Source organism: Melospiza georgiana, chromosome 5 (assembly GCF_028018845.1).
Source record: "Melospiza georgiana isolate bMelGeo1 chromosome 5, bMelGeo1.pri, whole genome shotgun sequence".
NCBI lineage: Eukaryota > Metazoa > Chordata > Aves > Passeriformes > Passerellidae > Melospiza > Melospiza georgiana.
The window spans coordinates 22,985,282-23,000,756 of NC_080434.1; the positions used below are offsets into that span (position 1 = coordinate 22,985,282).

The 15,475-nt window shown below is 39.7% G+C and overlaps 1 protein-coding gene across 3 annotated transcripts in view; it reads right to left on the bottom strand.

Annotated features, from left to right (window-relative positions):
* The window catches only part of PDLIM5 (PDZ and LIM domain 5), a 125,814-nt gene that overhangs the window by 73,674 nt on the left and 36,665 nt on the right, over positions 1 to 15,475 (bottom strand). For all 3 annotated transcript variants that reach the window (XM_058024403.1, XM_058024402.1, XM_058024404.1), the window contains exon 3: positions 10,033 to 10,184. In XM_058024403.1, coding sequence (XP_057880386.1) covers positions 10,033 to 10,184 — 152 coding nt within the window. The remainder of the gene's footprint in view (positions 1 to 10,032; positions 10,185 to 15,475) is intronic.

The window sequence follows — 15,475 nt, forward strand, 5'->3', positions numbered from 1 at the left end:
TGTTACGAGGCAGGGTTTGGTTCTCACTCCCCCCTCACGCTGAATCATCGGAAAGCAGCCACAGTGGGCCTGGATACCAGACTAGCAGGTTCACTGATACAATACACAGACAAAGCAATCCCTACTGCTTTTAATTCTCTTGTTATTTTCAGGCTGAGTGTTCAGTCCAGAACACATCCTATTCAGTGTCAAGCTGAAACACACCCTGCCGGAAAATGTGAAGCAGTGGGGATATTAAAAACAAACAACACACCAATTTATACACAGCTCTTTAGCTCTTTGGTAATCAATCACCAGGCAAAGCTAGATTTCACTTTTAATACTGAACTAACAGCAGCATTAGAAGATTAAAAACTCAGGTCTATTTTACTGGGCTGTGGAACTCTACAGCGTTTCATTGGAACACTCAGGTGCACACCTTTCCTTAAGTTTCATTTTGTTGTAGGAAACTTCACTTTGGGAAATGTGCACTCCAAAATGAAAATACTGTTTAACAGTTGAAAGGATCTACATCAAATGTAGCAGATCCACATCATTAACTAAACCTAAAAAGAACTGCAAGAAGCAGTTCTAAAATGTTTTTAAAATGTAGAGAGTGATTTTTTTTACTACCTATAGGGCTCTTAACAACAAGAGAATATTTGAGGGGAGTTTGTGTTCCCACAAGAACACAAGCTTTATTTCACAAAGAACTAAGCAAAAATGACTGGTAATAGTCATCCCTGATTTATCATCATGATACTTTACTTTTCTTAGTCTCTTGTACTGAAGCCCTCAGAGCCTCGATGGCTCTCAAGTAAGATCAGATCTGACTATGTGAAAGGCAAATAAATGTTATCTGCTTAAGAGGAAATGTCTAGTTTTAGAAAATCAAACATTAAAGGCCAGCCAAGTCTGCTGCAAAAACAGACATGGAACTAAAAATTTAAAACCCATGCTTAACCACTACATCAGTTCTGACAAATAAAAACCCACCTGATATAGTAAGATCAGTAATGGAGGACATTTTGCAAGTAATATAGCATTTTAAAACAGCTGTAATCAGCTGCTGCCTACCTCAGGTAATATTACTAGAGAAACAAAAATATGTTTTTCTACATTACGCTGCAGTGTTTATGGGATTTGGTGACTGTCACCATGAATACCACGGAAGTGCATTAGAAAATAAGGAAATGAAAGCCAGAATTGCATCAAAGGCCTCCTGGAGAATATTACTTCATTAAAACCACTTCAAATGAAACAAAATGTAACAAAAACCTAAGAATATCACTTTTCTGACGGCTTTCTGTAACTCATTAAAGAAAAAAAACAAACCTACACTCCCCTCTGGGGATTATTTATAAAAGGGAGGAAAGCAGTAACCAAGAGAGCTTCCTGAAACACAGCTATGAACCTTTTCCTCAGAAAAACTAAAAAGCAGGACTTAGCCAGGAAATCACACTAAGAGCAAACAACATTGCTTTCTTATCAGTCTTCAAAATCAACTATTCCACAGCTCCATTTCTGCCCTTTTCTAAAACAAACCCAAACTGAATCTCAAACCAATGCCCCTTCCTCCCCACTCCCAGAAATCAACATGCTTTTCAGCATCTCCTGCGTGAAGAGATAATGTCAAGTAAAAAGTGTCTGGATTGTTCTTACACAGTCTTGACAAGAGTGGCATAGTCCAAAGCACCTGGCATATAATTGCCACAGAAAGGTTGACTTAATACTGCACTGTCAGTGGAGACTTCTTTCCTGTCATGTAAGAAGTTGGCACTTGCACCTCTTAAGCAGTTATTGGAAATAACAGTGATATTGACAGTCAGCAAAATTAACTCCTGTGGTTTTCAAGAGGTTTTTTTTTTTAGATCTTCATAATGAAAGCTAGCTGAGTTGTGTTCCTACCTTCCTAAAGTACATATATTTAATGTTTGGGAAATAGATTCAATCTACTCCTTAGAAGCATCTACGTTACTAAAGGTCTTCTTAATGTGGGGATGTTTGAGTTTATACCCTTCCACAGCAATGAAAAGGATGTGCAACATGCAGAATATAAAGCAGCACTAACTTAAGGGGGTTTGCAAGCTGGAAAATGCTGTTAAGTGACAGTCAGACTCTTAGGAACACTAGTCACAACCTCTCTCAGCCTAGATGTTTTCTGTATTAAATTTCAGCTTGCAAATGTTACCTCTTGCTTGCAGCAAAGAGCATATGAACTGAACAATGTGGAGTTCATTAAGCAATTCCCTGCTGTCCACAGAAATACTCAACTCAGTGTTGGGGTTTTTTTTTAATTCTGTAAGACAGGAGAAAGCTATTGGTATTTCAGCAAGTTATTCTAAATCACAAGCAGTCATTTATCATTATCCTATCTTTCATCCATTAGGCAAAGCACTGCAAGCCCATCCTCACCTTGCGTACTGAGGCACACTGCCCATCTAGCACATGCCAAAATCAAGTGAGATTATTTAATTTCCAGATACTTCCTACTGAATTATGCCATTTCACGAACAATATATGTGAATAAACCTTCACTGCTCCTGTCTTCACAAACAGAAATCAATTGTGTCAAATCTAATCAGAATACAGATTTATTTTAGTTTTATAATAGAGTGAAAATAGGCTTCTAAACTACTGTACACCTAAACATCAAGCCAAAGCTATTACCTTTTTAATGATCTGCTTGTGTAAAGCCACATTTCTCGCACTGTATTTTTTTCCTTTAACAATTTAATCTTTGTTTTCTAAAAGCACCATTATACATCAGAGTGGTTTCATCCCTACATCAGAACTATAATGGAAGGCAAGTATTTTCATATTGATCTTATATAGGAATGAAAGAAGGCAGTCTATATAATAACAACATGTGATCAGCATTTGTTTTTAGGCTAATCCAAACATATCTGAAAGATATGCATGGTTTCAGGCTTTAAACAAACATCCATAGAGTCAGCAAAATTACTAAAACAAACACAAAAAAAACCCCACAAAACAAGCAAAAAACTCCCAAACCAACCCCAACTTTACTTCCTTGTCTGAAAACCAGTAGTATTTTTAAGAAATTTGTCAGACACCTGTGCTACACAGCAGTTTGCATAGAGCAATGGCACAGATGTTTCTCACTGAATAAGGCAAAACAGCAAGATGACCAGTTAAAGCACTGATCCACTACAAACAGATGGGAGCTTCTAGGATCCAAAACTTTCCTCCCTTCATTTTCACAAGGGACTCTCAGGTGCAAACCTCCACCACAATCACTCACTACTGTTCAAATAGTGATGCCCCAATTAATCTCATCCCCAGATTTTTATCAGCTTCTGCTCATTATAACATCAGAGCTACTCTCCCAAGCAACCTTACCAACCTTTATTCCATCAAGGACTTGGACTATGAGGGTAGGAATTTGCAAATTTATCCCAAATTGAATTTACAAGCTCTCAGGTTGTGAGAGACCATTTCTTGATGATGGCCTCCTCATTTTCACACAAAACAAGGTGATGTTTTTAAATATCCCCCTAATCTGACTGCCCTTGGTTTAACCCACCATTATATAGTTATGCAGACAAAACCTCAAAAACATAATGGTAAAATGGCTGCAATTGCTGCAATTCAGAGGTGATATCTGCATTTCCCTGGTGGCAAACATACTAAAAATAAAATGAAAACAAAAAAAAGAACAAAACACCAATGTGTTGATGTTTTTTCTTCAACCTCCCTTTCCTTAATTTTCAACTTCCTGGGGTGGTATTAAATATATGGGGGCCAGAGGGGAATATACCTGAAATTGAAAGTGAAAAAAACATCTTTTAAATTCAAAGGAAATATTTTGATGTTCAGTAAACAGCAATCTGCCTTTGGCACTTGTCATTGTCCACCATCTTTATCTACTACTGTATTTATGTTCCTACGCTACTTACAGCAGTAACCTCAAGAAACTGCACAGCCTTTACAAACCTTTTGCAGCTCTAAAGATTCCCAGCAGAACTCTAAGGTACACAATGTGAGAAAGGCTGCTATTACTGTTGCTTAACTTGTCCTCAGTCCCACCCATTTTCCTGGCAGATGGGTAGGTATCACCCTGTACAAATCACTGAACTCTTGTTTTTTACCCTGCAACCTTCCACTTTGATCCCAGCAACTCTCCATTGAACTTCCAAGCAAGCCTATAGTTTGTTGGGTTCACTTAGCTGCAGCATGTTCTGTGGTTCATCTAATTGCTACCTGACCAGCAGCAAATTGCTACATACAAGACAACTCTGAATTTCAGCTGGAAGCAAGAGCTGTACCCTTGCATTTATTTAGTGTGTGGGCAGGCTTTTCAAAGGCATGGCTTAGCTAGCTAAACTTGCTCAGCTCCTAAATTAGGAGCAAAAGGTTCCTACCTTGCTTCCAACAAGCGCATAGATTTATACAACAACTTTTGGATCAAAAAAACACCCAGCATCATTCATCAGCTTTGAATTCTTCAGACAACGTTTTAACCCAGTATCACTTAATTTCAGAGCAAGATAAACCAGAGGGATTTAAGACAACTCAGCTGACTGCATTGCAATGCACAGCACAAAAAGTTCTCCAGGATTGTTTGAAGTCTCACCAGGCTCCACTGAGTGAGCCACCTGGAACAGCTGCCACCTCAAAGCTTAGTGACATGGCTCAACAAGAGAAGGGAATGTCTGTTTGGGAGGCACAGTTTTTCACCTAGTTATTTTGAGGCATAATCACTGAAAACTAGAATTAATGATTGAAAGCAACAAACTAACCTTGGGGAATAAGTTGCCAAACGTTTTGAGTAGCATTTGAACCACAAATATACATATGCCAAGCCATCCTGCCTCAACAGTTTTTTAAATTTTCTGTGTCTCAACTCTCTCAATTTAAAAGAAATTATTTCCTTAATCATTCAGCACTTAGTTCTGACATTCCTGAAACAATTCACATAAGAATTAGTATTACATAAAGAATTACAGCAAAAAAAAATTAGTTTTCAGATTTTGAAAAAATTACTTGGAAGTTGTGATGTCTTTCAACCAATTATTATTGTCTCTGTTCAACATAGGACAATGAAGCTTCTATTTTTCTAAAAAAGCAAATCACTGAAGAACCAAGCTAAAGTCAAAATACCTACGTAAGGGAAATGATAATGACTGAAGTTGGGAGAAAAATATAAGAGTTCAGAATGCATTCTTATCATAGTTTTCCTCAAGCTCGTCCATATATGGTTTAGGGAAACAAAATACCCACCCAAGGAACCTATGACTCATAGAACTGGAACATGAGTTTTAAGCATCATCTAAAGTAAAGCCTATAAATTAGGCAAAAAAAATAGTAAGAAAAAAGCATACTAAGCTCATCTTACTGCTGGAAAACCCTTTCCAAATTGGTCAACTTGAAAAAAGATCTTAGAATTCAAATGATCCAGAACATTTTTTTCTCTCGCTTACCCCATCTGAAATGATGAGAATTTCAGCTGCCCTTAAGCTAAAAGCCTAGACTTCATGCTTCCTGAAAAAAAAACCCAAAAAGATAAGGGAGGACAGTACTACAAAGATTCATACTCAGGCAGGCAGCTATAACAAATGTGATGGCTTTTAGTTTACCAACTGCAGAACTCAGCCCCATGGCTCATCTAAATTTGTCTGAGTCCTGTAGGAGATCAAGAATACCCAGGAGGCCCCAGCATCACCTATGACACTTGGGCAACCCCATGCTTTGAAAAGGTTTAGGGAAAAAACCCACCAAGCCTATGGCCATCACTGAAATTCATCTATTGCTTTGTAGCAGCTGTGTTCCTCCACTGAAGAGCTGCAACGAGACCCACAGGATCTGCTCACTGCCAATTTACTGCACTCAGAAATTTTTTTTCACCCAAAGAAGCACTGCAATATAGCAACAGAGGAGTAAACAACCTGCAGAACCCTCCTTTCGCTTCCCAAGCCAAGCAATCTCAATGCCTTTTGTCCTACATTAGTAAATTCATAGACAGAGTGAAAGAAATTAATTTATAAAGCAAACTACACCCATGCAGATCTGTTTTACTAAATGAAGAGATAAATATGTTCTCTATCATTATAGGGAAAACAACCTCCAAGACTTTCCATCTTCACAGGTATCACGATCTCATTCATCTGTAGAAATCCACAATTCTTTATCCTGCTCATTCCAAAAGAATCATTAAGGCAAATCTCTGGAGAAACAGTCCCCAAAAATAATATTTTAAAAATAGGTGGCGGCTTTTAGCTGTTCAGCAACTTAGAGATTTATTTATAAAAGTCCATGCTAAGTTACTGAACTTGAAAATATATCCAAAAAGCAAGCATCTGGTTTCCATCTGTCCTCATGGGAAACTGGAATGGCTTTAGATGAAAATGAAATATTGAGATGCAAAAGAGCAAGATCTCAGAAAGGAAGGGATGAATAGAAACAAAAATTAGAGCGGGGAGGAGATTTATCAAGAAGCTAAAATCGCAAGTTACAAAATAAAAAAAAGAGAAAAAAAGCCACACTCCATATGAGTCACATAATGTTGCAGTTGAGACGACCAGGATACACAGAGGATCATCAGACAATGCCAGAAGGCTTCAGCCCATACAGAGTAACACCACACCATTTCAGAAAGCTGCAAGCATCTGCCCTTCTGGTCCTTCAGCCCAACCTTTTATACCCTCATTGTCCATACTTTGCCCCTGTGTGCCCTCTGTTCCCTTTGGTGATGGGTCAGTGCCCCTGGGCACCCCATGGCTCATTGCTGTCAGTGCTGCTCACCTGCTGCTCACAGCTGCACCCATGGGGATGAGGCTGGACACAGCCCCACCCCAATCACCACAAACTGTGTGGGCCTACAATATAATATGAAAAATGAGCAAATAAATGCCTACATTCAAATTTCATCTCAGAGCTGAAAAAAAGATATAACTTCTGTACTAAACTTGTTTACAGAACATATTGATTTTAAAGACATACACCTGAAAATACTTGCCAACACATGCAAATGTTAGGCACCTACTACTGCACACAGGGCTGGGAAAGCACAATTTTGTCCATTGGTATTTGAGCAACCTTTAAGCAAAGTCAATTTGCAATTGTGTCAGCTGCACCTCCAGTTCCTTTCCAGGGCATACAACAATTCCATGTTTAAAAAACGTAGCTGTGATACTGCCTTACATGGAACAAAGGGAAGCTTTTATATGCCCTTCGAATATTTTGCCAACATTAAATTACAAGTTACAAAACATCTAAATTGGATTTCCACAAGGGGTACTTGCATATTTGCCTACATAAATATACTGCTTTAAATCTGTAAGTAAAGGTTTCCAAGGCACTACTTTAACTATCCCTTCCAACCTCTCAGACAAGCTACTTCTTGCCCCTTGTTTAGTTTCTCTTCATTTTATTTTTTCTACTTTGCACATGAAGAAGAGAGGAAGCCAAGTGAAAACCTAAATAGGTAAACTATCAAGTTAAAATATTTATAATAAGGAATTTGATAATAAAGAATTTCCTCTCTTGCCTTTGCCATAGACTACAGAAGTTTCCTTTGTAGCTTTTAAAAGGTGAAGTGTCACCCTGCCCTGACCACTGTGCAAACTGGGGTGCTGGAGTACATGCTCAAAGTAACACCACTAACCAGCCAACCATTGTGTTCTTTTAAAGCAGCAGCAAACCAGGGCAGTATCTCAGAACTGATGGACTCTTTCAAAACTAACCTCAACATCCTTGTATTGTAGTCCAAACTATCAGCAGACTGTGTGAAAGCAGATAAAATCTCAGAAGTAAAAATTAAAGATAAATAAAAAGCAGTAATAGCAAAATAAAATATGTCTTAGATTTTCCTATTCTATGGCACCAGCCCATATTTTGAAGGCCAGCTTTGCTTCACATTGACAGTATCTCCTTAATCTTGCATGTGAAGAGTAACAGTTTAAAATATTTTATTTCTTTCTGTTTCGTTTTGAGAGAAGAGGCAGGAACAGAAGAATATAATTATGGAGAACACTCGATATTAAAATGGCTTATCTTGCCACCCTGCTTATACTCTCAAGGTCCCTTCCCACGGGCAGCCATCATCTCCAGTTAGCATAAGTCAGTCTGACTCCAAGAAGCATCTTCTTCCAGGCTATAAAGACCAAATAAACAACCAAAGCAGATCTGTTAAAGAGCAGGGCAAGGAATTTTCACAGGCCGAGGAACCAGGAGAACACTGCCTACACCTTTGGTTTCTTGGGATACATGCAAAATTCAAAACAGCTTAGACCATGAGACTGCAAAGCAGCAGAGCCACAAGACACATCTGTCACACCCCCAGATGCCAGGACCAAGGCTATTTCTTTGATCACTGTTAGTCTGATCCTGACTTAGCCTTCAGCTGTCAGGTAGCCAACAGTGGTGAGTCAGATGCTACACTAAGTGGGAAGGCTGAGAACAGCAGGGGATCAGGCTAACTCATGATTAATCTGATTTCCAAACCACTCATCTCCGTACCTAACCAGAAGCAGCCTCAGACAAGTTATTACCTGACTGGGACACGCCTGCCATGCCTGTCCTATATCCAATATTAACCCTGCCCATACAGTTATGGTGACAGGAGAAAGTGGGCCAACCCACCTGCCTGTGACTCAGTGGGTCCTGGCAAGTGCATTTCTGAGCGACCTGCCTGTCTCCCTGGGAGCCAGAAAAGCAAATGACACACTAGATACAACATGTAGTTCTTCTAATGAGCTGGTATAATACCTGTCTTTCACTAAGAAACTTTTAATGCCACCTTTGCAAGTTTCACTCAGGGAGATGCCCTAGGCATGAACCACACCACAAGGTACTCCCTTCCTCAGACTGAGCAAAGGGAATCCCTTAGTCAGGGCAGCTAAGCACAGAAGCACAGGACAACGGGGAAAACAAGAAACAACAAGCAGTGCTGAACTGCAGCCTCTTACAGAAGAAAGCACTCCCACAACCATTCAAACACATGGCACTTAGGGCTGGGAACAAGCACTGTCACCCTGGAGATGGATGTTTGTCAGATCTGCAACCACGTCACCTCTTTTTATTCTAATAAATACTGATTAACTCGCTGAAAGACGCAGTCCTCTCATTAAGGGGAGGAAAATTTGCCACAAAAAGCAGTCAGTAACTGGTGAAGAGATATGGTATGGATCTCAACCAATACTCATCAAGGAACTTTGCACTGCTGAAGGCAGGCCTGAACAGCAGTCATGGCCTAAAACTGCTCTTGTTTTCTTTGAAAACAAGAAGAGATGCTTTTCCCTACGTGATGGATTCACAGGCCAATCTCCTCCAATATGTTCACTCACATCACTGAATAGCAGTCTTCTAACAAAAAACATTTAGCCCTGGGAGGCTTTTGAGAACTGGAGGAATTTATTGCTTGCGCTGCTGCTCACTCTACTTCAGGTTCAACAACCCATATGTGAGCACCCTGCTCCCCTCCTGCAACAACTCCCAAAACAGCCCCAGGCTACACCAGAGATATGCAGAGATTCAATAAACTCTATGGTTTAGTAATGAGACTGGGCCAAGCTGTTACTTCTACAGCAGGCACTTCAATTAGCAAAGGGAGGCTGCTACTTAGTGACATGGTAGAAATTACATGGTGGAAACATCTCCCAGACTCTGAGCAGAAGTATTTTGATCCATTTAGCTCAAGGGTTAACTATTTAAATCCATCATTCTGTTAGCCAGTAAGAATGGTGCTGTAGGACTTGACCCAAAAAAATGTTCCTAGTCACTTGAGGGAAGGGAAAAAAGCATTAATAAGATCTGCTTTTAAATAGATTAATTAAACAAAACTGAAACTCAAAAGGAAGAGGAAATAGGTGACAAAGCTGGAAAAAATCTTTGTCAAGCCACATAATTAACATCTAATAAGTTTTCTAAAATGCTGTAAATCAAGACAGATTACAGGCTATGGCAGCATATCTTTCAATCACTGACATTTAACTCCACAGACTTTGCCAAACCACTTACACATTTTTATCCTCCAAACCACTCCTAGGATGATAATCAATTCTCTTCAAAAAAAAGAAGAAGCTATCTTACCTTTGCAGAGTCATGTTCAAATTGCCCGTACATGCCTTGATCTTGTTTTGTGCTTCTAGATGAGTCATGCCATCCGTGCTTATGCCATCAATGGTGAGAACCACATCACCGATCCCCACATGTGCTTGGGCTGCCTTGCCACCGTCATTAAGCTGAAACATTGCAAGAATGGTAAATGAGAAACTTGGACGGTTTTTGTTTATATTGAACACAAAATCACAGTATTTTATTCACAGTGCTGTTCCATGCAAAGAGAAAAACAAGGTATCTTTTCTCATTTGTGAGTCCTGTGAAAATTGCTGCAATACCCATAGGTATTCATTCTTATTCCACTTCAATGACAGGAAAGAACTGCACAGTATAGCCTCCTTTTCAAAAACAAACTCCACTTCTGCTTTGCTGGCTGGAAGCTATGGACACTCACAAAGAGACACAAGCAGGGACAAGCATTCACAGTTTCCTGCACTCCAAGTTCCAGCCACCTTTCTCTTCATACATGAAACTTCGAGGAGAGAGAAAGGCTGTAAACCAGCTTTTTCCAATCTAAATTTTCCACTTAATCTCTTCAACATTCATTTATTTGTCAAAAACTGGTCATGAGCAGGGAAGACTCTCTTAATAGCGAAGCCAACTTTTCCCCAGCTACAACTACCAGAAAGTCAAAAGTTCAACATCACAGACAGGCTGCTTGCAAGGACATTGTTCTGCCTTTCTCTCAGTAGGTTTACAGGCCCCAGTGACCTGCAGTATATTCAGATCACGATAAGAAAAGTCTCTTGAGAAGTCTAACTCTTTGATCAAGGTCACTGCCGGAGTTCAGTTCAACTGCTTTGGTCCACTTGAATGAAACAATATTGCAACAGAAACCTCTGTAAAGTTCACACTATTGGCCCCAATTGAACAATAAATCAATCTTCTCATCTGATGCAACTGAATTTCAACTACCTTCATTCCCAAGAACAGAAACATAAATTAAAGTAACATAAAATAAGATCTATGCACTGATTTATGTCCCTGGTCCTCAATCTTCTAATTATTTTATAGCAGGCTGAAAAAACATCCTGGATGGTATAAATTCCCTCTATGTTTCCAACAGCAGAGAAGTTGGAAAAAGCAGTCTGCTTACAGCAGAGATATTGTAGCTGCTACTGCTGTGTATGCATAACCTCCCAACTCTGTCCTCTGCCTACAAGCATGAGTCTGTTCCTTGAAGGAATCACTGCTTCTAGGGGAGTGCTGCAAACAGCACAATTACTTTATCTTCATTTCCAAAAGCAGAATTCACCTTGAGCCAAAATGGTACTTTAGCACATGACTTGAGAGCTGGTGGTGTTCAGCCAGGAGAAAAGGAGGCTCAGGGCAGACCTCACCCCTCTCTACAACTGGCTGAAAAGAGGGTGCAGTGATGTGAGGGTCAATCTCTTCTCCCAGGAGGAGAGCAAACTCAAGTCACACTATAAAAGGTTTAGTTTGGATACTAGGAAAAATTTCTTCATGGAAAGCATTGTCAAGCACTGGAAGAGGTCTTCCCAGGAAAATAATAGAATCACCACCCCTAGAAGTGTTCAAAATATGCATGGATAAGGCACCTGAGGACATGGTTTAGTGGTTAACATGGTGGTGCAGCTACCTTGGTGGACAGCTAGTGACCCTTAGAGGTCTTTTCCAACCTTGCCAATTCTATGATTGTATGACTTTTCAAAGGTGACCCAAAGTAATGTTTTCATCTCCTCTGTTTTTTAACTGCCCCTGTTTTAGTTCATACAGTAGGGACCAGGAAGTTTTGGTTCCTTGTTACTTTACAAAGTGCAGCCACCAGTCTATACATCATTAACTTCAGCAGAAGTGAGGTTACGTTCTTGAAAACTGTCTGTGGGTAAAGAGATAATAGTGCATGAAATATGAGGGGCTCAGTCTTTGCATTTGTGTATGGTAAAGCTGTGGAAGGTGTCCCATCAGCCTACCTGATATGGTTAAGGCTTTCCTAAAATCCAAGCAACTAGCATTACATGACAGCTGTGACATGTATTGGATGGCATCTGAAGACAAATACTTTAACTGAGAAAAAATGTTGTGTAATGTTGCAAGATATATGCAAATGCAAAACTCCAAAAACATTATCGTTTGACAACATCTAGACTAAACCCAAGAAATTTAACATTCAGTAAATCACTGAATTTCAACATTAATCCCATACTCGCTGACTGCAGTAGCAATCTTAAGCAGATAAAAAACAACAGGGAAAATTTTCAACAAAATGAGAAAAACTCTCCCATCTGATGTTAGCCTGGTGAAAGACGAGGCCTGCAATCAAGGAAGACTTGTCATATCTTCAGAAAATAGCATCCAGGCCCTCAGCATTGCGAATCAATATAGCTATTTTAGCCAGAGTTGAAACCAGAGGGTGCTAACAAGGAAAATATAGCAGAGCAAGGAAGTAAAGTAAGAGGCAAAGGAAAGAGAAGACATCCTCATTTCAGAAAAACTATTTGACTTGCCAAAGTCATAAGAATTTCAAATTGTATTGTGAATCCTTTGACAAAAGGATTCAACAAAAAAGCCAAAAGTCCTCCAAAATTGGGTGTTCATACCCAAATTATGAGTTAAGAGGCCTGATTACTATAAAACACCAATCATGGAAGCTCACAAGCATATAGAAAGCTATGACCAACACAGCTATTTATAGGAAAGCTCCTCAAACCTTTGGGTGAGGGGTGGGACCTGCCATAAACAGATCCTGCCATAAACCGATATGTTATAGCACGCTGACATTTGCCAGCAAGGTCTGGAAAAGGGAAAGGAACGTAGGGGTGCTAAAAGCTAAAGGTCAAATGGATCGCTGTGATTTGTGAATAAAATTTAGCTTTCTCAGAACGTGTGCAAATGCACATGATGCTGACATGTTGTAATTTGTGATGAAAAAAGAAAAAAGCAACCTACACACTGCCCAGGACTAACTTCAAAAGCCAGCTTCAGGGTAACTATATTCATGGAAGGGTGGGTGGCCTTACCATCCCCAGACATGTAAATGAAAACCAATTTCTTAATTAAAAAAAAAAAAAAGCCAAACATTTCTGTTTAATTCTAGTGACCAACACAGAACAACCCACAACCAACCACCCGACTTTCAAGAGGTCATTCTTAAACTGTTGCCTATGGGGATGAAAGTCTTTGCAAGTGCATGTGGGAGACTGCTGTAAACACATTTCAGTAAAATCACAGGATGAAATTTCCTAAAAATAGGTCCTGAGAAGCGTGACGTCCATGGGTACTGCTGTACAGAGAGAGAACTGGTTATGCCTCAGAGGTGGAGCTGTCAGAGATGTATTGAAGGAAATTACTGGACAAGAGTGTGAAGAATTGCACACACAGGATGCCAGAGTAGTAATCTCCTTATCAAGACAGAGTGGATAAGACTTCTAAGTAACACCTACTGATTCTGAATAAGAGATGTGAGTCACTAAGCAGGAGAGGTGAGGTTGATACTCCTAGGAAATCTCAGCCAGAGCGTGAGTATTCCCTGAAAGTACTGGTCAGCTGTTTCAGCACAAGCTGATTTCTACTGAGCATTAATCTGGTTATAAATAAGAAACCCAGCCCAGTTTGCTAAACCGGCCTCTGGGCTGACTGACAGAGGTTTCAACCAATAACATCTCTCCTGAAGTACAAGCATTTCACTGGTTCAGAGTCTCAGGGGCTTACAGATTAGACCAGTGGCTGTCTAGACCCAGGAGGTTCCAATTGCCTATGAAAGTAAGCACCGAACAATAAAGCACCACACTGTTTTGCTGATGACCAAAGTCTGCCAATGGGCTGTCTCACATGCATGACCACCAGGTATCAGTCAGCAACCCTGGCTTCTGAAGCATCTGTACTGAAGTGGGAGTGAAGCTACAAGGGCAGTTTTAACCCCAGTGCAAGAGGAATATTATCACAACTATATAAAAATAAGCATCTACACTGAACACAGCAAGAGGAATTCTATCAGTCAGCAACCCTGGCTTCTGAAGCACCATCCACTGAAGTGGGAGTGAAGCTACAAGGGCAGTGTAACCCCAGTGCCAGAGGAATATTATCACAACTATATAAAGAAAGAAAGCATGTACACTGAACACAGCAGGGGCAATTAGAACATTTGAAATAATTAAGGATCTTTTTCAGACTGCAGACTCTGGGAGCCTCCCTTTTGACACTTCTTAGAGGCTGAACCATGCATTACCACCACAAAAAACTGGAACACATAATGAAGACAACATATACCAAACTGTATACACATTCAACCCAAAACTGCATAGATATTCCGATTAGTTGACTCCATTCTGAACTCCACCCAGAATCTCATCTGTGTTTTACCTTTTGGCCCATATTTCTTGTTACAAACTCAATTTATTTTTTTCCACACAGATTTAAAAAATATTCAGCAAATACAGAAGACATATAAATAACATTTGAAGATCATATATTATCACCTACAGATTTATCTCACTGTTTCTTTTTTTTTTTCTGTACAGGTGATTTTTTTCTTAAAGTGCAAATTTAACCTTAGGAACATTATCCTGCATCAGTGACCCATAAAGTAGAGAGTTAGTTATCTGGAAAAAATGGTGACCCAGAACATACCTTTATTAAATGTGTCTGCATCACCATATGGAAACAATACAACAGGAGAAGAGTATAGCAGTAAAATATAGAGAAGAGTATAGTAGTAAAATTACAAAACTGGCTATCTAATAATCCAACTAACCTCCAAGCACTACAAATATTCTTCAAATCCTTGATGGATCTGTTTTAATTCTGTATTTATAGTATGAGGCAGGTTTTTTAAGTCAATCATGAATTAGAGCTACAAAAAACCCCACTTTTTTTCCTTGATGTTACACCACAGACTTGAAAGCTACAGAATTGCCAAACCAGGAATGTTTCCTCCTACTTAATTCCACGTCTCTCTACTCTGGAAAACTCATTTGGAGACTGAAGGGGAGGCGAGCAGGAGAGGCATTTCATGGCCAGGCACCTGCCGAGGCCGTTCACCCCCGCAGCCCCCGGCAGGAAGCCTCTGCCCCTCCGCAGCCATCAGCGACAAGGATGAAAGCCAAAAAACAGCCTGTGCCATGCAGGGGTGCACGGGATGCTTTTTAACACACACAAGGGAAATCACCCATCTAACGGAAGATTTTTTTGTTGGGCAAAAAAAAATCTGAAAAATAAAATATTGTTGGTTCTTTTGGTTCTCAACAGCAGAATTCCAAAACCAGAAATATTGTCCAAAATCACATTCCAAATGGAAACAGAACAAAAGTAAAACAGTTCTTGATCCAGGATGGATGGACTTCAAAATCTAGGATATAAAAAGTAATCTCAGCATAGTACTACAACTCAGGTTTTGAAATGCAAACAGGCCAGAATACCCTGGAATACAACTGTTTTATTGAGCTAAATTTCA